Below are 27,013 nucleotides of genomic sequence, written 5' to 3'. Positions count from 1 at the left end.
ATCAGGTTTCCATTGCTGGCTTGAAGGACTCAGAAATCCGAAAGAGGGCCACAGAGAAGTAGGTGGCTTCTCTAGCACCCAGGACCTCAGCTGCTGTTTTTAGACTACAAGTTAGGGCAATCAACAGCAGAGCATTTGTGGGGGAAAGCAGGAGAAACCTAGGGTGTCTGGCTGTGTCTCACCTGTAGTGGCAAGTAGATGCTGAGGACTGCTGGAAATGTCCTTCTTCACATTGCGCAGGGTGACTATGTATTTGGTGCCAGGCAGCAGGCCGGTGATGTCGTAGGTATGCTGTTCCTTGGGCACCTGGACCTGCTTTGTGTCCTGCTCCTTCCCCAGGGGATAGTAGCTGAGCAGGTAGTGGTCCACCTCACTGGAGGGCTCCCAGCTCACCAGCAGGGAATTCTCTGTGCTCTTGAGCAGCTGCAGGCCCTGAGGAGCCACCACTGCAAGCGGAACAGGAACAAGAGGTGAAGATGGAGAGGGTGATGCTGGGAGGCCAAGTGAACTAGCACTAATTTACGGCTATAAGGAGGCCTGCGGGATGCAGACCGAGGATCGCGCCATTCTGGACACTGCTCTCCAGGAAGTTCTTGCCTGGTTGCTGACCATCACCACCAGGAGCAGGCCCAGGGGAATTCCTGCAAATGCATATTCTCGATCCCTACCAGGAACTTTTATGTATTACCAAAAAGTGCCGGGGGTCCAGCACTTTATTCTTTCTTAATTCATTGAAATTTTCATACAAAGGTATAATGTATCTTGGGCGTATCTACCACTTCCACCCCCTAAACACTTTCCTTTCCACCCACCAGGAGGTCCTTTCCTCCTTCCCTAGCTGCTTCTTGCCTCCCACTCCCCCCCCCCCCGCCCCATCTTTCTTTCTGTATATAACTGGTTGAGTCCAGTTAGTGCTTCCTATACGCACTTCGGTGAGGTGCTCACCAACCTACTACAAGCCACGCCCAGGAGCCATCAATTGTCTAAACTCCTAGAGTAGGGGTGGAACTTGAGGAGCCCCTCACCCACTAGCCAACTCTATTGTTGAGCCCTCCAAAAGGATCGTTATTTAGGTTAAAGGGAGAGATTCTCAAGTAAGACACATAATAAATAGACTTAGGACAACTGAGACCAAGGATCGTGGGAAGGGTGGACCTCAAAGCGCTTCTACCGGCTCTCACCCTGGGAACAGTCAGGGCCAGTAAAGCCCATCTCGCAGTAACACTCGCCGGTGTCACAGAAGCCATGCCCGCTGCAGTCACCCGGACAGCGTTGCTCGCTGCAGTCCTCCGCAGTGAAGTCTTCATAGCACTGGCAGACGCCATGCACGCACACGCCATGCCCGTTGCAGTCCTGGGGGCAGGCAGCGTAGGCGCAGTCAACCCCCACGTAGGGCTGGTCGCACACACAGCGCCCATCCACGCAGCTCCCGTGACCGCTGCAAGCCCCGGGACAGGTGGGCAGTTCACAGTCCACGCCTTCCCAGCCCTGCTCACAGTGGCAGCTGCAGGTCTCGGGGAAGAAAGTCCCATGGCCACTGCAGTGACGGCTCAGATCTGCCAGGTGGGGAGAAACAGGTGAAGGTCACTGGTTAGAGATGATTGACATTTTCTGGATCTTGTGGGGACTCTGTGAGGAAAACACTTTCCACTGGCATCAAATCTCAGTTTTTCTTTTGTTTGTCTAAAACGCTGCTTCTTGGGTGAAATCACTGGGTCCTTTCCTCTCTGAATGGTGGTGACTAGTGTTTTTCTATAAAGGGACTTTAATTTAAGTGGTCCACATTGATGGTTGGGCTCTAGCCTCAAAGGGGCAGGACTCCAGTGGCTCCATATGCAGGTGGAAGGAGCGGGACCAAGCAAGGCTGGTTGTGAACCAAGTCTACAGAAAATAGCCCTGGCTCAATGTTGTTAAGAGCACAGACTGCTCTTCCTAGAGGACGCAGGTTCAATTCCCAGCACCCACATGGCAGCTCACAACTGTCTGTAACTCCAGTTCTAGGGAATCTGACACCCACACAACAATGTACATAAAATTAAGTAAATTAAAGAAGAAACAAAACATGAAGCTGAGAAAACATCATTCTTTGAAAAAAAAAGTGTACTTTATAACTAATAAAAATGTTTAGTTCTCTGAATTCTTACTATAGGCCAGGACACTAATACACACCTTCTAGTCTCAGAACTGTGATAACTGATAAAATTAGCCTCGTTGGAGAAATTTCACAACACCTTTGGCTTCCCTTCTCCCCTTTCTATACTTACCTCTTGACTAGCAATCAGGCCTGTCAGTAAGACTGTCCTGGGATCTTTCCCTTCTGGTGTCATGAGCCCACAAGGCCAGCCTATCAAACCCTCCCTGCCTGGACTTCCAGATGCCCGATGAGCTGTATCAGTAAATAAACAGCACGGGTGTGTCCTGCACCCCAAGAAAAGCTGACAGTGAGAGGGGCCTGCACCAGGATCTCACAGTACCCATGAGGCTAGCGGAGAACCTAACACATAGCAGACACTCACTAAATGTTTGTAGAGTGAATATGGGGGGGGGGGACTCACCAGTAGCTCCCTGGCAGCAGCGGTTGGCACTACACTGCTCCTTCATCTCTGCCATCTCTTCCTCCAGCTTCTTCACCCGGGCCAGCAGGTCCTGGACACTGTCTGCCCAGTCACAATTCTTCTGTGGAGTCTGAAGACGGATGTTGTGCCTGAAGATGAAGTTCTGTTCCTCCCCAGCCTCCCCGGCTGCCAAGAGTGATGTCCCTTCATCACTGAGGGACTGTGGGTCAGTCTCTACTTGAACCAGAGCTGACTTTGGCACATCGATCTTGTAGGTGTGGCTGACGGTGACCTGTTGCTCCTTGTCACTGCAGCCAGGAGACTCCGGAGTGGCTGGGGCTGAAGCCACCAGGAGCACAGAAGCAAGCAGGAGCCCCAGGGGGAAGGCAGAGATCCCCCAAAGACCCATTCTTGGAGAAAGGGATCAGACACTCCAGGAGGCCTAGATCCAGGAAAAGAACACAAGGAAAGCCATGAGGCTTGCAGGGAGGAAAGTGCCCATTTTAGCAGATTCTGAGTCCATACACTGTTCACAGTGCCAGGAAGGGCTTCTATTCACAGTCACCTAAGACAGCCTTTATTACCCTAATCCCTAGTGTCTATAGCAGCCTGAACATTGACCACTTCTTTGATCAACAGCAATAGGAGCACATAGAATGCATTCTATGTGACAGGAACTGTTCTGAGTTTTCACATTTATTAACTCGGTCGTTCATCACAACAACCCTGTTGTTGACCCCATGACTTTTTTCATGTGTCTTAGAATTGAGCTTAACCTTGCACGTGCTAGGCAAGTGCTCTCATGCTGAACTACACTCATACATTCATACATACATACATACATACATACGTATGTACATACATACACACATATATCTGTAAATATATACATATTTACAGACATGAACGGAAGCACATTGCAAGTACACAGCTAAGAAGTCATGGGATTTTTTTTTTCTTTCAATGCTGAAGGGAGGATCTTCTGCTTACCGTGCAAGTTTCTATCACTAAGTTACATATACTCCAGCCCAGGAGGAGGATTGGAAACTGCACAATCTGATTCTCAGGTCCATGCTTACCACCATACCATGCTTTTTTGCACCAACAAGGAGGTAGATGCTGGAGAGGTTGAGCAAGTTGTCCTGGACACCACAGCCAGGAAGGGCAGAGAGCACTCAGACCCAAGTCCACTGTCTCCAAGACTCCGCACCTGAACCCACAGATAATAAGCAACACTCTCCAGATGGAATGATCAGGGGACATCTCTTATTGTCAGGGTTCCATTAATAAATAGGTGGGAAGCATCTAGGCATCTACGGAAAGTTAGGAAGGCTGGCGAAACCAAGATGAATGGAAAGACATGGCAGGAAAAGAGACAGATGCCTGACTAGCCAGGAGCAATTTAGAGATTGGCCCTTGGAAGAGATGTGGGTGGAGCCACAAAAACTCCATCCTGGAGTTCGATTAGGTCAGGCTGGTGCCATAGAGTGAGGCTCATCAAAGCCTCCCACAGAGCAACCAACCAGGCTGCAGCCAGACAGGGCCTCAAGGCTCAGCAGGGGTTCTCTGTCCTAGTGGGCAAAGTAAGAGGTACCAGCAGGGAAAACAGGGAGTCTGGCACTCATGAACAGTTCCTACAAAGGGGTGTGCATTCAGTACTACAGACACCATCACTGTAACTGAGAGAGCTAACTAATAAAGGTGTCCATTACACCACACCCCAGAAAGCAACTTGGAAAAGCCAGAACAGTTGTACAAGTTGTGAGAAGAGGACAAACAACATCCAGGCACACACACACACACACACACTTTTACACTGTGTGGATACCAGCAACTGGAGCAAGGACAAAGGAAAAGCCTTGCACTGCAGGGCACTGAGGTTCTGACAAGGAAAAGGATTTGACTTCACGAAAGTCATTTAATCCCAAAGCATAGAAAAGTTTGGGAATCTGCTTGAGACCTCTGTGAGAAGGCAGAATTGGGAGAGCCACAAAAATGAGTTGGAGGGTAGGAGCCCAACAGAAATATGAACTAGAGATTCATTCAAAAGTTCGTCTCCATGACAAAGCAACCGAACACAAACTGTCCACTCAAGTCTCCAACTGGAAGCTGAGGAGCAGCGACCATTAACAACTTGCTGCTGAGCATGTGACCACTAAATGCAAGGCCACAGGTTTGGACCCAGGTGAGCAGTGGAGCCTTCACTTCCGTGTGCTCCTGTGCCCACTCAAGCACCTACTGTGGGTGTAGTAAGACATAAACTATACTCTCCAAAACCCCCTCTGGGCAATGATAGCATCAACAATACCAACTTCTCTGTTCACTCCTACCCTCCAGCGCCTCCTCCAGCCCTCTGCTTACTATTCCTGAGCCCTAAATGGAATGCAGATGTTTTTTTTTTTTTTGAAGAAGTTCCTAACCAAAAAAAAAGGGGTGGGGGAACTCCTGCCATAAACCACAGCAAGGCTGTCCAAAACCCCGTCTCCCAGTGTTTGTTTTTGAAGCCTGGAATACGAGAAGCCCCAGAAGCTCTTGCAGGAGCCTTCTGTGTCGCCTGTCCTGAATTGTAACAAGATGTCCTCGCTAATCACAGCCTCTCGGGTTGCACATGCTGAGCTCAGATTTTCCTGGGCAGAGTGATTGCTCGAAAGAAGATGGACAGGGGAAATCCTCGATCTCACACTGTCAAGTGTGAGCAAGAAGGGAAGATGCTGGCTCCGGCTCCAGTGAGTGGGGGCAGAGAGCCCTGCCTAGCCGAACAGCATGAGGAAGGCATGACCTCATCCTCTGTATTAATATACAGAGCACACCGCAGACAGTTCTCAGGGTAGGGGAGGGGGACACCAAATTTCACCAAGAAAAATGGCAGATGATACATTTCTGAGTAAAGATGATTCTATGGGGAGGGAGTTTCTGGTGGAAAGTGGGGAAGATGCTGGAGGAATTCATAAGGCAAAGGGAATTTATACACAGGAAACCATGGAAACCAAGGGTCCCCCAGGAACTACTGTCTCATGATTGTGGGAGGGGCATTGAGTGGTGTGAGAAGGTAAGGGCCAGTGGCAGGAGTAAATGCTGCCTCTGTGACCATTCTGAGAAAGTCTTTCACAGGGTTTACTGCTCACCATGACCTAGATGAATGGTCCACTGGATCAGCCTTGAGACACACCGATGTCACAAGGGTCTATGTTTGTGTGCTCTTTCTTCTTGGTGGCTGCAGATACTCCTGTAGCTTTCATTTCTAGCCCAGATGGACCATGTCCAAATCTGAAAGCCTATTCCCAGCCCAGATTGCCTATCAGTTCAGAGATTGCTAGGACGATTCAGGTCCCTCCTGTTTTCCTAGCCACGTAGCACAGCTTTGGCCAAATATTTTGTAAATTAAATAATAAGGGCCACTAGAGTTGTGTGTGTTTATTAGATGGTGGGTACTGGGCCAAATAATTTTAAAACATTGGCTTTAATTAATGCTCAAAATGACGAGAATCAATCAACAATATTCTTTGTCATACACACTCAAATGATGTTAAATAATTGTCAAAGACAGTCAATTAGTCAAGCAACAGAGCTGGGATCACACACCAGGTCTATCCACTGTTAATGTCTGGATTCTCCATCTTTCTGCAATATATACTGTAGATGTGGAAAGAAAAACACTGAATACCCTCTTTCCTGCCATATTTCCTTCGAGAGAGGGCTCTGAAAGGAAGGGAAAAGCCAAGGCACATCAGGTACTCAGCAAAACATCAATAAATCAGCAATGGAAGCCTGAGCCTGCCTGGCCTGTGACCAGTGCAAGCCGATGCTTGGAATGATGAATTGTGGGAAGCCTGAGCCTGCCTGGCCTGTGACCAGTGCAAGCCAATGCTTGGAATGATGAATTGTCCTTCTCTTCCAGACAGTTTAGGTCCCACCACTTCCCACAAGGAGGTAGGAAACAGCAGAGGGTACCAAGACCTCTATCCACTGGGCTCATGTCAACCAAATCTTAGCAGGAGAGAATGGTCTCTCAGCTGTCAAGTTCTTCTCGGAAGGGCTGACTGGCCCCTGGGTCACCTCATTCTCTCCGAAGAAAGACACATACTCTGAGTCAGGAAAAAAATACTACTTACATCAAATGAACACTTGCCAACTTCTAGCCAATGGCAAAATGCTTCGTACTTAAATTCAAGGCTTTCTCTGCTCCTGCATGACCTCATCCTGCCTAAGAGTTAACCACAAGCAAATGAGTGTACCACTTTCGGTCTTAGAAAAGCTGTATTACGGTGGATTTCCAATAGAGTCACTAAGAAGATATGCTCTCCCCAAATAATAGGGTTGAACCCATTGAACTATGAAGGAGAAATGAAGGAACGGGTGGCTGTGGATGTCCTGAAGCCACGAATGTCATGGCAAACTTCACTCCTCACTCCACTCTTCTTGAGCCTAGTTTGCCGGTGTTCAACAGCCTGGACCCTGGGCTGTTCTGAATCTTGCGACAAGAGTTCTTGGTCTAGGAAAACAAGTTCTCAGGGTGCTGAACAACCTATGGTGATGTGACCCATCCAGGACAGGAGTCCTCAGATAACCAATGTCCCCATTTCCCATTCTTTGATATGTAAGAAAATCTAGCATAGGAGGCAGCACTCTTTCTGCTAGGCCAGCCTGCAGTTGAGCCAAGCTCATACAAATATTCTTACCTGTGGCTGAACTCTCTGAACAGGCATTCCTTACAGGATGAGAGACCAGTCAAGAGCGAAGATGTGGCTTTATATGATATCACATTCTACACTGTGTTCCTAGTCCAGTGGGTCTCCCTAATGGGTCCCCAGGAAGAGTTTGTAAGGGCTCTCCAACCCTAGGCAACGCCCTCGATCTCAATATGTTTCCAACCATCCAGGACAGAAGAGACAATGGATGATACACCCAGCCCATCCCTGGAGCTCAGCTACTTTTTCAGGAGTTTCAACAGGCTCATTTTCTTTTATCAACTAAATCTTAACCTGCCTTTTGCAAAGGGTCCAGTGAATGATGATAATGGTAGCTACCGTTTTCTAAACACTTCTTATATATCAGTCTCTATGCTAAGAGCTTTAAAACTGTCTGTGAACAATGGGCAAAGACAGTCATTTATCCCCATGGGAATGAATTAATTTCTCCCAGGAAGGCTTTCCGTTAGTCCCCATGGACCAATCTCATTCACAATGGAAAGATAAAATAGATATGAGATCTAAATTCGGGAGCCTGCTTTTAGCAACCCAGTCTCCAGAATGATAAAGTGTTAGTTGTTCTACAATTATCCCAGTTCTCCATGGTGGTGATGGACGCCTGATGACACTTGGGCTGCAGGTGAATGCTAATCATGCATAAAGCAAAGTTACAATTCCTCTCTTTAATGTGTTTTTCACATACTGAAACAACTTTAAAGTTCCAGCCTCCCATCCAGCTGAAGGGGCAATGCTAACTTCCAAGAATTTACATACCCTCATTGGCTATGCACATATTTAGGTAGCAGCTGGTTGGCATCTGCCTGAGCCCTCTATGGTGGAACAGGCCAAGCTGCTGCCATCAGGAATCAGACCCGATGGCGCCGCACCATCCACTCCCAGACTGGAGGTTCCAGATGCTCCAGCAGAACCTATACCATGATCTCATGCCTGCAGCCAGACCCTATGGGAGCACGGCTCTGGAGTGAGCGATGGGGAGGTAGAGTTTCCATGGCCTGAGCATACCTTCCTCAGGCATCATCTCAGAAAAGCGCCAGCCCACCCTACGTGTCAAACCACGGCACAGCACTGGCATGGAAGCCAACAGCCACAAGATGGGCTGGAAATCATGTGCCCTGGTTTCCTTGCTCTGGGCATCAACACACTTGGAAACATTACAAGAATTCAAAGGGGCGTGAAAGAAAACCAGGTGTGAGTTCCCCTTTGTCTCTGGGGCAAATGACCCCAGTATTGATACTCTCTACTTCCTCCTGTCTCTTCTCTTGACACTGTCACCTTTCAGTCTGAGTCTGCAAGGGCTGCAGAGCCATGACTGACTGGTATGGATAACTGGTTATCTTTATCTTGAGCATATTCTTTCATAAATGCATGTCTAAGCAATCCTTGTCCTTAGGAGTGATGTGCTGTTTTTGTCCCACTTGGTCTTCCTCCCTTCTTCTTATCTCAACCTTCTCCCACCCTCAAAAATTACAAATAAGAAGTCAGATCTCCAAAAATTAGTCTACCACATCACTCTTGAAGTATTTCAAAATGCCTGCTTTGGGGGCACTATAAAAGGGTAACTATATGAGAATTGAAGGGAAAGAAATTCTCCTATTCACAAATAATTAAAACACATACAACTAAATGAGTCCCTTCGTGGGAGTTCACAAACATCATCTTCATTGGTTCACATAAAATCTCAAAGATGGAAAAGTTATAATAGTTTCCTAATCACAACTGGAATGAAAATTCTGTTTTAAGAGAACAGCGAACTATAACACATAAGAAATTACACAAAGAAAAGAGGCCTTTGCAAGAAAAAACAAGAAGAGACTTAGGAAACATTTCATCTCAAATGCACTGCTCCCAAGAGAATCTAGCACCCTAGCACTCGGCAGGTAAGGGGACGGTACCTACTGATGTGGAGAGGACAGAGTCTAATACCTGCTGCAGACATGGCTCACAGGTCCTGGGAGTCAGTTTTGAACTTGGTCTATATTGCATTACCTGGATTTTCATCAGTGCACTTCAGCCTGCAGTCACTCCACAGTGGTCATCCTCCTCCCCAGCTCAGATAAAGCCTCCTGTCAGGAGCTGGCATTCTTACCTGAGAGGTTGCTGGACACCACTTCCAACCCTCCTGCCTCCCGTGAGCTGGTCCGGGTACTGCAGACCTCAGGGCTGGTCTATCCCTCGACTTTTCTCTCTTCTTCCCTCCCTGGGTTTAAATCCTGGCCAGGACAGAGGAGGGGCCAATCAGTGGGGACTCTGGGATTTTCCTCCTTTCCCGGACTCTGCTAAGGATTGAGCAATTCATTCTCCTGTTCTAACGAGGACAGGAAAAAAGTATACATTCCCCCTTTGATTACACAGCAGCTAAAAATACCAGGGGCTGTTTCCGTTTAAGCAGATGCAGAAGAAGGATATTAAAAAGTTTGCGTGTCTCCTGGCCAGGAGCTGAGTCTCGGGTTTGAAAGTATATTTATTCAGTCTCTTTTCCATGTTCCAGACATTCCAGAACTTACTGCTTACTACTCTTAAAATAAGAAAAAAATCCTTTAGAGTAGAAAGAAGTTAGCAGAAACTTCCAACGGCAGACCGGGATTTGACCCCACGCCTCCATCACCTCACACCTGTGAGAGGCGGGACTCCGAAGAGGACTGAGGACAAGAACAGATCCGGGGCTTTGGGGCCCACTGTGCCACACACCTTCCCAGATGCCTCCTACAACCTCCTACATGGGAACTCTAGCCAAGGAAGACAAGCATTCTTCCCAGCCACTGTTTTTCTCTTGTACAGACCTTCATCCTCCTGTGGGGTTCCTGCGGGTGATAGGCCAACCTGCATCTTCCTCCTCTACCACGCCTCTCCGGCTCTGCCCAAAGCAAATTCGGAGGGGTGGGCAGATCACAACACAATGGATAGAGTCCAAGGCTTTCCACTTCATCTCCTCTGCCGTCAAAGAAAGGAGATGGATGGGGACAGAGGGAAAGAGTTGTCTCCAGGTTTGGTGTTGAACCAGGCTCATTCTGCTCATCAGACTCTATGCTGAAACAATGTTTTTCGAAAGAGAAAGGGTTTAAGTCTATTGTGATAATTAATCTTGGTGGGATTTAGAATCACCTTGGAGATGGGCTTCTGAGTGTGGCTGTGTGGGGGTTTCCAGAGGTTTAACAGAGGTGGGAAGGGATGCCAATGGCACCGTCCCATGGACTTGGGTCCCAGGTTGAATGAACAAGGAGCAAGCAGCAGGAGCATTTGTCTTTCTCTGCTTCCTGATGACAGGTTCAAGCCACCCAGGCTCCATACCCTCCTGCTGTCTTGCCTCTCTCGCCATGGTGGACTTTACATAAGCCATGAGCCAAAGTAAACTCATCTGCCATCAGGTTTCGTCTGTCAGGTGTTTTGTTGAGGAAATGAGAAGACAACAAAAACAGGGGCCAAGGATGAAGGTGCGAAAGAAAACCTCAAACCTATCTCCCTGAAACTGGGATTCAGTATGCCCAGGGGATAAAGAAGCAGGGCCGTCAAGAGGCATGGGGAAGGGTATTAGAGGCGAGGAAAGGAGAGGTAGTCAGAGGCTAGAGTATGCATGACCAGATGTCCGGCTCTTCACAGGACACGTATTCAGAAAATGCTGGTGCTAGCAGGATCAAAAAGCAGATGTCAAAGGGTCTTACACTTTGCACAGGTCCAAGAGGACAGGCCAGTTCCAACTGATCTGAGATAGCAAAAGTGACCTCCAAATTCTAAAATATAAAACTTAAGCAGGTTTTCCTCTTAGGACTCACATAGCAGAGGTCATCTATAGCAAAGCTGGTAGATGCTGATACACCCCTTAGTTACAGGTCTTGAAAACTGGTCATAAAAGCTAGTAACTGAGAGGGAGTGGAGTGTGTTCAGTCTAAAGGGGTCACTCAGGATTCAGTTTAGAGACAAGCCCAGGGTCAGGGTGCTCGAGTCTGAAGCTTGTGTCTCTAACTAGCAAGTAACCTTTGGCTTAATCTTGCCATGCCTCAGTTTACTCCTCTCTGAAACAGGAACATTACACATATCGTGCAGGTTGAACAAGTTGAAACACATTAGATCATAGACTAGCCCCAAGGACAAGACAAGGAAACAGTATCCACTGTTGCTGTTACTATGATTATTATCCCTTTTGATTCTTGTGTATCCCACTAAATACTCTTTGATAATCTCCATCTCAGTCCAGATGTTTCCTAGTTGCCTATCTTCCTCACAACCACAAACAGTTCTGCACTCTGCCACAGGAATTAGGACAAGGCAATCGTCAAAATGACCGGTATGCTGAAACTCCCCAGCCCCAAACATCTTCCTTCCCTCTTGGAGCTCCTTTTCTGCTTAACTTCACAAGCTGCCCTCAGGAGCTGCTCTGGAAGCCAGCGACTCCACAGAAGCTGCTCCGGAAGCCAGCGACCCCTCATGGTGTTCCCAGCCTTTTGGCAGTGCTTCCCACGTGTGCGGTCTTTGCCTACGCTCTGTGCTGCTCTGCTTTCTACACCTCCAGTAGATGTAACTACACCAGCGACAGAAGCTCCTTGGTGCCCCCATTGCAACAGCTAAACAAGATGGCGGATTCCTCTCTCACGACAGCACAACAGGCAGCTTAGCCAGGGAGCTGCCATCCCAGGGCTCTCCAGAACCATCATTCAGCCAAGGAGACAGGGGAGTGCATAACAACAGAAGAGAGTGCAAGTCATTGCTTTTGCAAATGAAACTACTTTATCTTACAGTCATCTCAGACTTAGAGAAAAATTGCAAAAATATTATAAGGAATTCCCCTCGACCCAACATTCTCCTAAAACTTTTGAGACTATGTTTGGGATATGGTTTGCGTCTTCATCCTAAATGACTTCAGTGCATAGTGGCCCCCAAAGCAACTAAGTTCTTCTACAACTTTTACATCATGGGAGAAAGCAGAATTGATACTGACATAAGACTGTTGCTTGCCTGGCTTACAGATTGCATTCAAACCAGATCAATTGTCTCTCTAATGTCATATATATATATATATATATATATATATATATATATATATATATGTGGCTTTTGTCCCAGGACCCAATCCAGGATAATTGATGGCATTCATCTGTCTGCAGCCTAGACTGGGTCCTCCTCCCTTTATCAATCACGGCCTTGGCAGCTTTGGAGAGTGGGGTCAGTCACCCTACAGAACACCGCAGTTTACTATTATCTAATGTTCCTTCATGACTAGAGTTAGCTTGTGGCTTTGGCAGGATGCTGGGAGTCGTCCTCATCCTGCTGTATCAGAGGGCACTGAAATCAAGCTATCCTACAGTTGGCAGCTTGGGTCACTTATTTAAGGTGATCTGTACCAAGCGTCTTTAAGTGTCCCTTTGTTTTTGTTTTGAAATCTTTAAATCCTTCCTTCGTTCACATGTAACTTTTAGTTAACTATTGCGGATTCTCACCTGGAGCAGCTGCTGGCTATGGTGGCAGCTGATGGAGATCCTTCTAACTCCATCTGGGTTTATTAGGAGGGATGATGGCATCGGGAAGAACCTTTAAGATGACTGGTCATGGTTTATCCCTTTAAGTCCAGGTTGAGACAAGAATCTTGTGAGTGTAAGGTGAACATGGACTATGCAATAAAATCCTGTCTTAAAAATAGAAAGGCAAAAAAGAGAAAAGAAAAAAAAAAAGATGGCCTTCTCAGATCATGGTCTCTCTCATCATATTAGACTTGATGCTAAAATTTCCCAGGAAACTCTTACTGTGGGATTGGGTTTCTCAAGTTCTCTGGGATTAGGCCATCAAGGCCCTTTCTATTTAACCCCGTATCCAAGTTCTTCCTCCCCCCTCCCACTTACAAATACAAATGATTAGTGTTGCTCAGCTCCTCCCCACCTGAGCAGACATGGCATCCCTCCTCCTCCCTTCACTAGCCATGTGGTCCTCATTTTTCAGTGCCCTACTCCATGACACCTTTTCTGATTTTTCCTACTAGGTCACCTGAATTAAGGGGCAAACCCTGCTTTAGTTTTAGATTTATATATTTTATTTCATGTGTGTGTATGTGTGTGCTCTGTGTATGTGTATCGCATGCCTGCTATCTATGGAGTCCAGAAGGCACTGGATCCTCCAGAACTGGAGTTACAGGGGGTTGTGAACTACCATGTGGGTAGTGGGAATTGAACCCACGTCCTCTGTAAGAACAACAAGTACTCGTAACCACTGAGCCCGGCTCCCAGTTTTACTTTTTAAACAACTCGCCCCCAAATTTCCCTCAGGGAAGTTTAAGAAATTATTTAGGGATCTAAGGATAAGCTTGCAAAGAAGCAATACCTTCCTACAAAACTAAACCACCCTAAGTGAAAAGAGTAAGGTTGGAAATGGTAAAACAAGCAAGGTTATAATGGGTTGAGACAGCGAGGCCAGAGCCTGAGAAGGAATAAAATCAGAGTCCTTAAAAAACACGGCTTTAATCCCAGCACTTGAGAGGCAGAGGCAGGCAGATCTCTGTGAGTTCAAGCCCAGCCTCGACTCAAACAAAACAAAACAAAAAAATCAAATTACTTGCTGGGTGGTGGTGGCACACGTCTTTAATCCTAGCACTCCAGAGTTTGAGGTAAGCCTGGTCTACATAGCAGGTTCCAGGATAGCCAGGGCTACACAGAGAAATCCTGTCTCAAAATACAAACAAACAAACCCACAACCAAAAAACAAGTCAAATCATTTTTAAGAACAAAAATGACTACCCAGTGTTAGATTACTTACACTTGTGTGAGTCACTTTCCATCATCCCAAACTTCGGTTGTTTTCTACACACGCCAACACTTCTCAGCTGCTCCTATGAATGGAAATAAACCAAAAACAGGAACTGGGTCACATCGTGGTCAGCAGTACTGAAGAGCAGGAGGTGACTAAAGGATGCAGGGCACACTGTGACAGAATTCAGGCCCCTTGCCTGCCCAGGACAGAAGTCTTAGAAGCTGGCGATGGAGGGAGGAGCAGTGGATTCTTTGATTTCATGTAGGCTGTAAGACTGAGATCGGGGATGACTTCATTTAACCTTGATTGGCCTCTGCATTGTGGGATTTCTTCTCAGAACCCCGTTTGGATACATTCTGTGCTCATGGGCTCTTGGATAAATCTGTCCATGCAGTGTTCTTCACTTCGTTGTGAGTCATGGAGAAAGAGGTAACCGTTTTCCTTTGCTGCTTTAACACTGATCCAAAGCGTTAGTAAGTTACTTCTAATCACATCTCGTCAGATCTGTCCTTAAGATGCTCAAGGACAAAGCAAACTACTCCAACACCAAGCAAACTGAGCCAGAGCCAGAGCCATGGTGGTAGGCACTGTTATCCGACTCTCCCAACAGCCCTTCCTTTCCTATTACCTGAGAGAATCTCATTTTTAAAATGAAAGTTGAGCATTGTTGGGATTTTGATGGGGATTGCAATGAATCTATATATTGCTTTTGATAAGATTGCCATTTTTATTATATTGATCCTACCTAAGAGCATGGGAGATCTTTCCATTTTCTGGTATCTTCTTCCATTTCATTCTTCAAAGACTTAACGTTCTTGTTGAACAGGTCTTTCACTTCTTTGGTCATTTGGTTAGTGTTACCCCCAAGATATTTTATGTTATTTGTGGCTATTGTGATTGGTGATGTTTCTCTGATTTCTTTCTCGGCTTCTTTATTATTTGTATACAGGAGGGCTAATGAGTTTTTTGAGCTGATCTTATATCCTGTCACATTACTGAAGGTATTTATCAGCTATAGAAGTTCCCTAGTGGAGTTTTTGGGGTCACTTATGTATACTATCTTATCATCTGCAAATAGCAAAAGTTTGACTTCTTCCTTTCCAATTTGTATCCCCTTGATCTCCTTTTGTTGTCATATTGCTATAGCTAGAACTTCAAGAACTGTGTTGAGCCGGGTGGTGGTGGCGCACGCCTTTAATCCCAGCACTCGGGAGGCAGAGGCAGGTGGATCTCTGTGAGTTCGAGGCCAGCCTGGTCTACAAGAGCTAGTTCCAGGACAGGAACCAAAGCCACAGAGAAACCCTGTCTCGAAAAAACCAAAAAAAAAAAAAAAGAAAAAAAAAGAAAAAGAAAAAAGAACTGTGTTGAAGAGATATGGAGAGAGTGGACAGCCTTGTCTTGTTCCTGATTTTAGTGGAATCACTTTGAGTTTCTCTCCATTTAATTTGATGTTGAATATCAGCTTGCTGTATATTGCCTTTATTATGTTTAGATATGTTCCTTGTATCCCTGATCTCTCCAAGACCTTTATCATGAAGGAGTGTTGGATTTTGCTGAATGTTTTTTCAACATCTAATGAGATGATCATATGGTTTTTTTTCTTTCAGTTTATTTATATGGTGGATCACATTGATAGATTTTCATATATTGAACCATTCCTGCATCTCTAGGATGAAACTGACTTGATCCTAGTGGATGATTTTTTGACATAGTCATAGCAGCATTATTTTCAATAGCCAGAGCCTGGAAACAACCTAGATGCCCTTCATCCGAAGAATGGATAAAGAAAAGTGGTACATTTACACAATGGAGTACTACTCAGGGGGAAAAAAACCAATGGCATCCAGAAATTTGCATGCAAATGGATGGAACTAGAAAAAAAAACATCCTGAGTGAGGTAACCCAGGCCCAGAAAGATGAGCATGGTATGTACTCACTCATAAGTGGATACTAGCTGTAAAGCAAAAGATAACAAGCTTTTAGTCCATGACCCCAGAGAAGTTAAGTAATAAGGAGAACCCTAAGAGAAACATATATAATAGATCCCCCTGGGAAGGGGAAATAGAGAGAATCTCTTGAGAAAATTGGAAGCATGGGGGTGAGGGGAGAAGGGAGAGGGGAAGGGGAGGAGAAGGGGAGAACGATACAGGGAAGGAGAACTTAAGGGAACAGAATAGTCGAAATAGGGGAAGGACAGAGACAGAGAGCAAGGAAAGAGATATCTTGATTGAGGGAGCCATTATGGGGCTAGCAAGAAACCTGGCACTAGAGAAATTCCAAGGAATCCACAAGGATGACCCCAGCTAAGACCCTAAGCAATAGTGGAGAGGGCTGACCTTGCCCTGTAGTCAGATTGATGACTATCTTAAATATCATCATAGAACCTTCATTTAGCAGCAGAGGGAAGAAGATGCAAAGATCCACAGTGAAGCACTGGTCTGAGTTCCCTAAGTCCAGTTGAAGAGTGGGAAGAGTGGGAAGAGTGAGAAAACGAGCAAAGAGGTCAAGATCACCATGGGGACTTTCACTAAAAGAGCTTACCTGAGCTAACGGTAGTCCACCAACTCTGGTCTGGCAGGGAAGAAACCATCCTAAAACCAAACTAGGCCCTCTGAATGTGGGTGACAGTTGTATGACTGGGGCAGACTGCAGGGCCACTGGCAGTGGGACCAGGATTTATCCCTACTGCATCTACTGGCTTTTTGGAACCCATTCTCTTTGGGTGGATACCTTACTCAGCCTAGATATAGTAAGGACGGCCTTAGTCCTTCCTCAAAGCAATGTGCCTTACCCTCTCTGAGAATTAGATAGGGGTGGGGTGGGTAGAAAAGGTAGAGGGAATGGGAGGAGGGGAGAGAGTGGGAACTCGGATTGGTATATAAAAGAGAAAAGATAGTTTTTTTTTAAAAAAATCAATTTAAAAATTTTTAAAAAGACTTTACTCAAATATACTCAATAAATAAATAAATACACGAAAATAAAAGAAAGGGTCTGGAATATTTGCTATGTAGCTCAGGATAGCCTTGAACTTGTGGCAATCCTCAAATGTTGGGATTATAGACATGAGCTACCACTCCTACTCAAAAATCCCAATTTTATTTCAGGATCTACTCGTGTCCTCTTAATATGCACCAGGGAAGTCTTGGGCCCATTTCCCAGGAATGGGTTATAGCTTTTGCTGCTGCTCCTTCTGCTTCCCATGCTCCTAGTCCTCTCCCTCCTACTCTTCTTCCTGTTCCTCATCCTCCTTCTGCTCCTCCTCTCCTTCTTTCTTCTTTTTCTTGAGACATTTATTTTGGCTCACAGATTTAAAGACTGTCGTCCACAGTGGTGAGGTACGGCAGTTGTAGTGTTGGGAGCATTTGGTTGGGACCCTCACACACTGTCAGACCAAAAGCAGGGACAGAATAGGAAGCCTGTCTGTGCTATAAAACTCCAAGGCCCTCACCTGAAGATTCATTTCCTCAAGTGAGACTCCATCTCTTAAAGGTTCCCCATTCTCCCACAACAGTACTGGCTGTGACCAGTATTTGAGCACATGAGCCTATGAGAAGCATTTGCACTCAAACTGTAACGTCCATCTCTGGCCTGCAGAGGCTCAGGGCCATCTCACAATGCAGAATGCAGTCAGTCTGACTACAAAAGTTCACGTAGTCTTGACATTTTCAGTGTCTTTACTACAACTCTCTGGAAAATATAATAAAACTGAAGAATGAGATTTCCATACTTCCAACATACAGTGATAAAGAGTAAACATTGCCATTCCAAAAGATAGTAACAGGAAGATCAGGCCAAAACACAGGGGGCCGAACACCACTAAACCCAACAACTCCATGTCCAGCATCCAGTACTCGTGATGACAACATCCCTCCAATTCTGTTTCTTCACTTGGTGCTTCTGCTTTCCTTGGAAAAGAATTCATGTTTGTAGCATCATCAATATCCTGAGGTCTTCAATACAATATAGGCTTTCCACACAGCCCCACTCAGGAGTTCCATTCAAAGACACTATCCCTGTGTCATACTGCCTGGGCTGAGCAGCTTTTTGGAACCTTGGTGCAAGCCTCCATGACCCCATAGCACCTACAGTTTGCATGCTATAAAACCAATACTGCATGATTGATTCCAGGTTCTGCAGTCAACTTGGACATGGTACTTTGTGTGCCTTTGAGACTGAGCCTGAAAAAATATTCCCCTAGACAACTATTTTCCAGGTGGTATCTTGAGGGCTTTGTGGTTTCAGATATCCTTCTTTCAAATGAATTTGCATTATTATATCTCTGAACTTCTCAATGGATAGAGTCTGTCCTTCAAAAACACCTTTCTTATTTTTCCAGGCAAAGTCTAAACTTTCTCCTACCTGCATGAACATCTTCAACAATTACAGACACTAGTCAAACAAATGCCGTTCATTACTTAAACTGGCTTTGTGCTTTTTGCCTCACTAAGATGCACATTTGCATATTTTTCTGTCTCGTTTTCTGCTCTTTCTCCCTCTCACTCTATATCATGCTAAATAAAGCAAGCAACAACTGCTCCACAGGCTGGGTATTATATTGTCTTAAAACTCCTTTCACCAAACAACGTAGTTCGTTAGTTTTTAATTTAGCCTCATTCATGTTTTCAAGACACAAAGCATGGCCAAATCCTTTGCCAAATATAACATGAATGTTCTATAGCCCAGTTGACAGCAACTTTCTATTCTCTGAAATGAAATAAACACAGTCTTTAGTGTTTGCATTTCTGTTGGCATTCTGGTCTTCCAAACTTTCATGGTTGGCCTGTTGAGTTCAGCTTATTGCATCCCAGAATTTCTCAATCCTATAGCTCCATGCTCTTCAACATTCTTTCTATAAAAAGAGTCCAGAATAGCCACAAATCACATGGTAAAAGTTTGTCACATAAATGTCTCCATTTCTCAATACCAAATTTCTATACCAGTATTAGTTCTCTTTGCTGTGGCTAACTCCCTACCAGGATGAACTTGGGAATGAGAAGGTTATTTTGACTAATGGTTTCAGAGGGTATGGTCCAGCACTGTGGTGAAGGAGAATAGCAGATTCATGACAGTGGGTACATGTGGCTGGAATACTTCATATCTTGATGTAGGCAGAGGCTCTTCTAAGCCAACCAAGTTAATTCCATAGCAGTTTCTACAAATCAATTCAGTCAAGAACATGAGATGCATTCAGAGTAAATAAGACATAAAGGATAATATATTTGCAAAGACTCAGTGAAAACTACACACACACACACACACACCGAAGAAGAGATGAGTATTGTCCCATCTGTATAGAATAGTGACATATATGACACCTTACAACTCCCCAGAAAAAGCATTGGTCAAAGACAAAGGAAAAGTATCAAGGATAATTTAACAGAATGGAAAAGAACTCTTAGAAATCACACCATCAGTTGGGAAGCAATGAAGGAGAATCAGAAGTTCAAGGGCATGAGACACAGTGGAAGGAAGGAAGAGAGGGAGTGAGAGAGGGATGAAGAAGAGAGGGAGGAGAGTGGAAGAAAGGAAGGAAAGAAAAACGGAAGGAAATAAATGGAGAAAATACGGGTTTGATGACATTACCAAACTACTGAATGTTTTCCTATATCAGAATTTTCTGAATTCGGGATTTTGTTCCTTAGAGTTACAATTATTCTAAGAATTACAGAAAACTAACGCATTTCTTAGTAGCACCTGGATTTACTGATGTGCTGCAGAGAGCAGAGACTTATGTGGAGTCACATCTCATCTAGTAGCAGGTCATAACTTGGATACAGAAAAGTCCAATTCCAAATGTTATTGTTCTTTTAGGTCCACTCTGTTGTCCATAAGTTAAGACCAGAAAGGCTGAAAACGGAATCTCTGCTGCTCGTCTCACACAGAATGAGTCATTTACCCACTGCTTGAACCAGAACTAGCCCTGTTGCCTTCTCTTTCCCAGTAGGATGAAGCTAGAGGACATACTATGACTAAGATTTGCCCTCCTGTGCCCTGTAGGTATAGGTATCCCCTGTCAGATCACAGTGCCTCTGGAGAATGAAAGAGAAAAGAGAGAGATGACCATTGACCATCCTAACTGAGACACCAGACATTTGAGGAAGCTCAGCCAGTATCTGTTGGACAATCCCTAATGAAACTGCCAAAACAAAGAACAGTGAGAAATCAATGATTATTTGAAGTTACTATATTTCAGAGATGCTTTTAATGTAATAATGGAAAAATGACATCAGAACCTATACCCAGAACAGGGCTTGGGGACACACACTTGTGATCCCAGCATTTAAAGGCTTAAACAAGAGGATTGCACATTTAAAGTCATTACGAGCTACTTAATGAGTCCCTGTCTCACACAACAACACAACACAACAACACATACAACCAGTGAACAAATTTAACATGAAAAAAATTCCAACTCATCATTTTTGTCTAACGGTACTGAAAAACAACCCATTCTAGAACAACCTGGAAAAAAGTGTCTGGTTCAGTGACTCAACCAACATGCTATTATGTCATCTTCTTTTATTTGAGAAAAATGTAGAAGAAAGCATTCCAGTTATAGTCATCTCCCATTGTATTTGTCCTAAGAAATCCCCAGAAACACAATAGACCAACGTGCTGGCTCTGAAGGAGACTACATCAGTGATGTCTCCCTTGGAGAGCTGAAGCTGGTCTATTTGAGGTGGTTGCTATGTTCTCCTATAATGTTGTTAGCGAAGATGCTACTGAGTCTAATGGAGCTGAAACCAAACCTGAACAGACTTTATTGTCAGATATCTTGGCACACATCCTGTCTCCTATCCTGAAGAGTATGCTTATTCTGTACCTACAAGATTGTCTTTTTCTCCCTATTTCTTTTCTAGTAAACTCTAAATTCAAGCTTCCAACAGTGCTTATCAGGATGTGCCATCTTTGACTTGAAATGTGCAATTGCCTGTAAAAATGAACAGAATGTGGAATGCAGCAAAGTGGGAGGTTTATTATTTTTTCAAGGCCATAAGAGACCTTGATTCTTTTTCCATCAATATTTTCTCCTCTTGTGTCAATATTTTTTGATATCCATCTCACTGGAAGTCAATATCTTCCTATTATTCTCTTTGGGCAATAACACTTGCTACAAGCCAGCTGCCTGAGATATATGGGGCCAGAGAGCTGGATTTACAGCTAGGACTCTGGACCCCAGTGGAGATGGCAGTTTTCTTTAGGAATCTCTTTATGTATTACTTACACAGTGGTTGCTATTTTCTAAATATTATTTTCATTATTAAAGCAAATTATAGTTATAGCCTAAATAGGAAATGTCAACAAATAATTTAAAAATTAATATTCCCTATAATTCTCAACATTGGAGATAATCACTGTTTTTTCTACAAATGAATATATGCATAGAAAAATATACCTATCTATGCACATGCTCAATAAAGACTGGGCAAACTACAATTCTATTATATGGAAATTTTTGCTTCGTTTTACTCTTTATATAGTAATTTTGTCCTCTGTTTTCTTACCTATATTTTTAAGACTTGCTTTCTAGTGTTTCCTAACATTTTCAAATGCATATGTAATACATAGGGGAAAGAGATGAGTACAAAAGAACACAAAAATGTGGGCGCTATGGAAATGCTCTGTGTATTGACCATAGAAGTTATAGAACTATTTATCTGTGAAGACTCATCAAAATGCATCCTTTAAAGGCTAGAAAGATAGCTCTATGGACAAGTAGAGTTGCTGATCTTCCCAGAAAACCACACCTTTGATGCTAGCACCAACACTGGGTGGTTCACAATCACCTGTAACTCCAGCTCCAGGGCATTTAAATTCTCCTCTGGTCTCTGGTATCTGTGGAGACACACACACACACACACATGAAAATAAGTATTTTTAAATGAATACTTTAAAGAGGTTATGCTTAAATAAAATAAATCACATCTTATATAAATCTTATCTCATAATGATGTGGGATTCCCCTCTGTATACTGTGAATACCATTGGTTAATAAAAAACTGTCTTAGGCCTGTGATGTAGTAGAGTAGAGCTAGGCTGGAAAAACTAAACTGAATGCTGGGATAAAGGAAGCAGAGTCAGGAGAAGCCAATGAGCCACCACTGGAGACAGACGCATTGAAACTTTGTTTGTAGGCCATGACTTCATGGTGCTGCACAGATTAATGGAGATGGGTTAAATTAAGATGTATGAGTTAGCCAGAAATACATTTAAGCTATTGGCCAAGCAGTATTGCAAATAATATAGTTTCTGTGTGATTATTTTAGAGCTGTGCAGCTGGGAACAAACAAGAGGCCTCCCACTATAAATTGGTGCTCCAACGTGTGCTAGCTAAATCCACATAAAACCTAAGAGGGCTTGGAAAGGAATTCTAGACACTAAAAAACAAAGTTTAGCTGCATTTTTTTTTCCTGAATGGGCTTTGCTTGCTGGTGGCATGCTGTGGCTCCTTTAAGAGAGGTCTTACTGATTCAGCAGTAGCAGAAAAAAAGCCACATGGTTTTGAAATGGCAGCTTCCTAGGCTGTGCTGCCAGCGCAAATTCTGGCTTTCAGGAAACCAAGCTTTTTTTTTTTTGGAGACCAAGCTTTTAAATGGGTTCTGTGAACAGAATGCTACAACTTGCTTAATGGCAACATAGACCCACTGTGTGCCTAAAAATAAGGCAATGTCATGGCTCTCAGAAGCAGCAAACAGCTCCACCATGATGAACTGGGTGGAACAAGCAGACAGGGCCTTGTTTGCCCTAGCAATGCCACCATTTAGGTTTTTAAGAAGTGCTTAGCATTTTAAGAAGTAGTCCTGGTCAGAAAAGGATTATAGATACACAATAAAGACAAATTCAAATGGAAAAGACCTCTAAATGTGTCACAGTGTTGTATGTAGGCTTAGGTGAGAGAAGAAGGAGAATATAGACAATTATAAAAAGAAATAAATAGTTTTAAAAAGAAAGGTAAAGTCTTTAAAGAGACAGAGTACAGACAGTCATTGATTAAAAGTACTAAAGAAAAATAAGCCACCTAAAGATGGAATATACACAGAGTCTGGATTATGTATACTATTGGATTTTCTTTGAATTTTTTGACTGCAGAGAGACATTTGATTCTGGGGACTGCTAAGCTAAGCCAACATATATACTTTAAAAGTATCTTGATTTCAAAATATGGGTCTAAGGATAAATTGATTTGGAAAAGAGGTTCTTCTTTTGTTTCCACAGAAAATGAGAACCTGCGGATTAATTCTAGACTAATGCAGCTTGATGGACCAAGATCCCCTGAAATGTCACCATGAACAACCCCAAAAATACTTCACCCAACAAAAAGCAGGAATCATTTTGGAGATAACTATGCCCAAATTCCCAAATATTGTTTATAAATGTTTGTTTACATTTAAAGGGGGATATGCTATAGTGATTTGGATTGGTACAGATCTTGGCTTATTGATACAAATTTAAGGTCAATTTTGTTATATGTATATTTCTGCTCTTGTATTTATGCAGCTCATTTAAAAATGTATGTTTAAGAAATACAGGTTAATAGATAGTCATCTATAATAGTCAAGCTTGTAGTCAGGTGAGTTAGGTTTTCTAGATGAACAGAGATACATTTCAGATGGATAGGGATTCTTCAAATCTTTCAAAGACCTTCAGAATAAGGCATTTAAAATGTTTGAAGGACCTTTCATGACAATGAAACACATCAGCTCCTGGCAGCACCAATCTACTTCAAGAGGATTATAGGCATTGAAGTGTCTCATTGTGGAGTTGGCTAGCCATTTGGGCAAGAAACTGCTCTTTCCTGTTATGCTGTGTGAACTGGACTTGCAGGACCCACAGAAAAATGACTGCTGAAGTTGCCTAAAGAAAGTGAGACAGTCCTTTGGGGTTTCTGCTTCATGAAAGAGTCTGTCAGACATTCTGCAGGACACAGAAGAAAGTGGCTAACAAACTGCCAATATAGGCAGAACTGTCTGAAATTTCCTGCTCTGTGGAAAATTCTGCTGGATATTATGGGCCTGTAGGCTAAAGATGGATGCCGCAATGTTACAGAACTTTGGGTGATTGTCCAGGCAGCGAGATGTCTCTGTCATTTCTAGAGTTTCAGAAGTTGCTTAAAATGCACTTTCTGTTAACTTAGGTAATATTATATCCTTCTGGAGTCTTCGATGGAGTTGAAGAATAGATATTTATAATTATAACTTTCCTTAGTTATGATAAAATATAAAGTAGATATAAATATTGTAAATACAATTCTTGTTTGATACCTGTTTTGTTGTATGTAATTTTACTATGTTAAAGTTAAAACCTTTTTTATTTAAACAGAAAAGGAGAAGTGATGTGGGATTACCCTCTGTATACTGTGAATACCATTGGTTAATAAAAAAACTGTCTTAGGCCTATGATGTGGTAGAGTAGAGCTAGGCTGGGAAAACTAAACTGAATGCTGGGAGAATCTGTAGAGCCACTGCCAGAGACAGATGTGCTGAAACTTTGCTGGTAGACTACAACCTTGTGGTAATGCTCAGATTCATAGAGATGGGTTAAATTAAGATGTATGAGCTAGCCAGAAATATGCTTAAGCTATTGGCCAAACAGTATTGCAAATAATATAGTTTCTGTGTGGTTATTTTGGGGCTGAGCAGCTAGGAACAAACAAGCGGCCTCCAACTACATCACAACATTAGACTTAAGAACAGAAGAGTTCATTAAAGGATTGTCATGCAATTTGCCCCAGGGTTGCCTTCACCCTGGGATACTCTTTAATTATCTCAGTCTTGCCAACACACAGAAATGGCTGGAAGAGAGCGCACGTGTGAGTGTGTGTGTGTGTGTGTGTGTGTGTGTGTGTCCATGTATGTATGTGTGTGGAAGACAGAGGTCTTCATTCCTCAAGAGTGAACCACCTTGTTTTTTGAAACAAGATCTCTCACTAAGACCCAGGGCTCACTGATTTGGTCAGGCTGGTTGCCCAGTTAGCTCCAGGGATCCATCTGTCTCCCCTTCCCTTGCACTAGCATTACAAGCATGTGCATGACAAATTTTACTGCTGAGCTATATCCCCAGCCCTCTCCCTGGGAGATTTTAACCAAGTCAGACAGCAACATTGTGGGTAGCAAAGCAGAGACTCTGATCTAGTTGGGCTTGGATGGAACTCAAGCACTCTGGTCTGTAAAAGTTCCCCTGGTGTTCTAGAATGTACCATTTGGGTTGACAGTCACCACCAGAGTTAAGTCATAAGACAAAGGGTCACGGGGGGATAAAATGAAATAAGTAAGTTGCTCAATCACAGATTAGTTTTACAAATTTTATAAAGCAAAATATTTATTATCCCATTGGCATTTCTGTCCTCTTTTCCCTAAAGCAAAGCAATAGTCATATAAATATTTTTTCTTAACTAAGGTTAAATTCACATACTATTATCTTATCTTTGAAAGTGTCCTATAAGTGGTGTGAGGCAATTGTGCATTCACAGGACTGTACAGCCACTACCATTAACTAATTTGAGAACATATCAGGAACCCCAGAAGAAATCTCACACATGTTAGCAATTGTGTCTTATTCTTCCCCAAGTTGCCTGTGGCAGTTACTAGTCTGTTCTCTCTCTATGGATTCGCCTATTCTGGAAACTTCATAAGAATGGAATCATGGGGCCGGGCGGTGGTGGCGCACGCCTTTAATCCCAGCACTCGGGAGGCAGAGGCAGTCGGATCTCTGTGAGTTCGAGGCCAGCCTGGTCTAGAAAGAGTTGGTGCCAGGACAGGAACCAAAAGCTACGGAGAAAACCTGTCTCGAAAAACCAAAAAAAAGAAAAAGAATGGAATTATGAAATACATGTTATTTTATGACTGGTTTCTTTCATTTAGCAGAGTTTTTTAAGCTTCAGCCTTGTTGCAGCATATATTAGAATTTCATATCTTTTCATGTATATATGATAATAATATGCTATTTATTATATACTGTATGTTATATTATAAGTCATCATATTTTGTTCATTAACTAGTCAATGCATACTCATGCTAGTTTCAATTTGGGGCTATTATAAATAAGGCAAATGTGAACATTTGTGTACAAAGCTTTGTGAAGACATGTGTTTTTGTTTATTTGGCTATTTACCTTGGATTATACCATACTGGGCTGTATGCTAGTTCTATGTCTCCCAAACTATGTGCACCATCTTACAATTCAACCAGCAACATGCCCGCATTCCAATTTTTTCCAAAGACCCATCAGCGCTCACTGCTGTCTGTCGTTATTTATTATAGACACTAAAGAGGATTCTTGTAGTTTTCATTTTCATTGTGTAATGATGAATGATACAGAACATTGCTTATGTAATTATTAGACATTCATGTATTTTCTTTACAGAAATGTTTTAAATCCTTTGCCCATTTTTAAACTGTTGTTTGTATTTTCAGAGTTGAATTACAAAGCTTCTTTAGATGTTCTAGGGTTTTGCTTTGGCCTTTTGTTTTCATGGTTTTGCTACATAGCCCAGACTGACCTTGAACTCAACATATTACTGCCTCACCCTTTCAAGTCCTCGGCGCTGCCATGCCAGGCTACTAAACTCTTAATAGAAATTAATTTGCAAGTTTCCCTTTTCTTTCTCTTTTATTGAATTATCATTTTACTTTCTTGATAGCATTCTTTTGAGCATAAAGGTTTTTTAAAATTTCATTTTATGAGGTCTAATTTCTTCTTTCCTTTTTAAATGGCTTTAGCTCTTTCGTTAGATCAGAGTTGCCATGGTTACCTGAAATATGGCTACCATCTTCAGCTATGGGAAATCCTAAACAGGACAAAGGGTGACAAACTGGCAGAGATATGGGAGAAACTGAATTCTTTATGGTATTCTTGATCTTCTGAATTAATCAGTCTTGATGCTTTCCTACCTTGAGGTCTTATCTCCTACCATCACTTATGTCTTTGCTTAACAAGAAACCTGAGCCAGGGTGTTAGCTGTCCTCAGATCATTCTAACCAACACAGACCCTTAGAAACTTCTCCTCTGGGCTGGTGA

General features: G+C 43.4%; 1 protein-coding gene across 1 annotated transcript in view; it reads right to left on the bottom strand.

The window, feature by feature from the left end:
• Positions 1-2,964, bottom strand: part of Tnn (tenascin N) — a 62,803-nt gene extending 59,839 nt beyond the window's left edge. Inside the window, exons 1-3 of the mRNA XM_041662841.1 lie at positions 2,556-2,964; positions 1,182-1,556; positions 183-446 (exon numbers count right to left, since the gene is read on the bottom strand). Coding sequence (XP_041518775.1) covers positions 183-446; positions 1,182-1,556; positions 2,556-2,964 — 1,048 coding nt within the window. The remainder of the gene's footprint in view (positions 1-182; positions 447-1,181; positions 1,557-2,555) is intronic.
• Positions 2,965-27,013: the final 24,049 nt, after the last annotated feature.

Source organism: Microtus oregoni, unplaced genomic scaffold (assembly GCF_018167655.1).
Source record: "Microtus oregoni isolate MIOR12 unplaced genomic scaffold, Mior012 000013F_ref0000133, whole genome shotgun sequence".
In the NCBI taxonomy this organism is placed as follows: Eukaryota; Metazoa; Chordata; class Mammalia; order Rodentia; family Cricetidae; genus Microtus; species Microtus oregoni.
The sequence above is the reverse complement of the archived record's forward strand: the minus strand, read 5'-3'. Positions and strand labels throughout refer to the sequence as shown.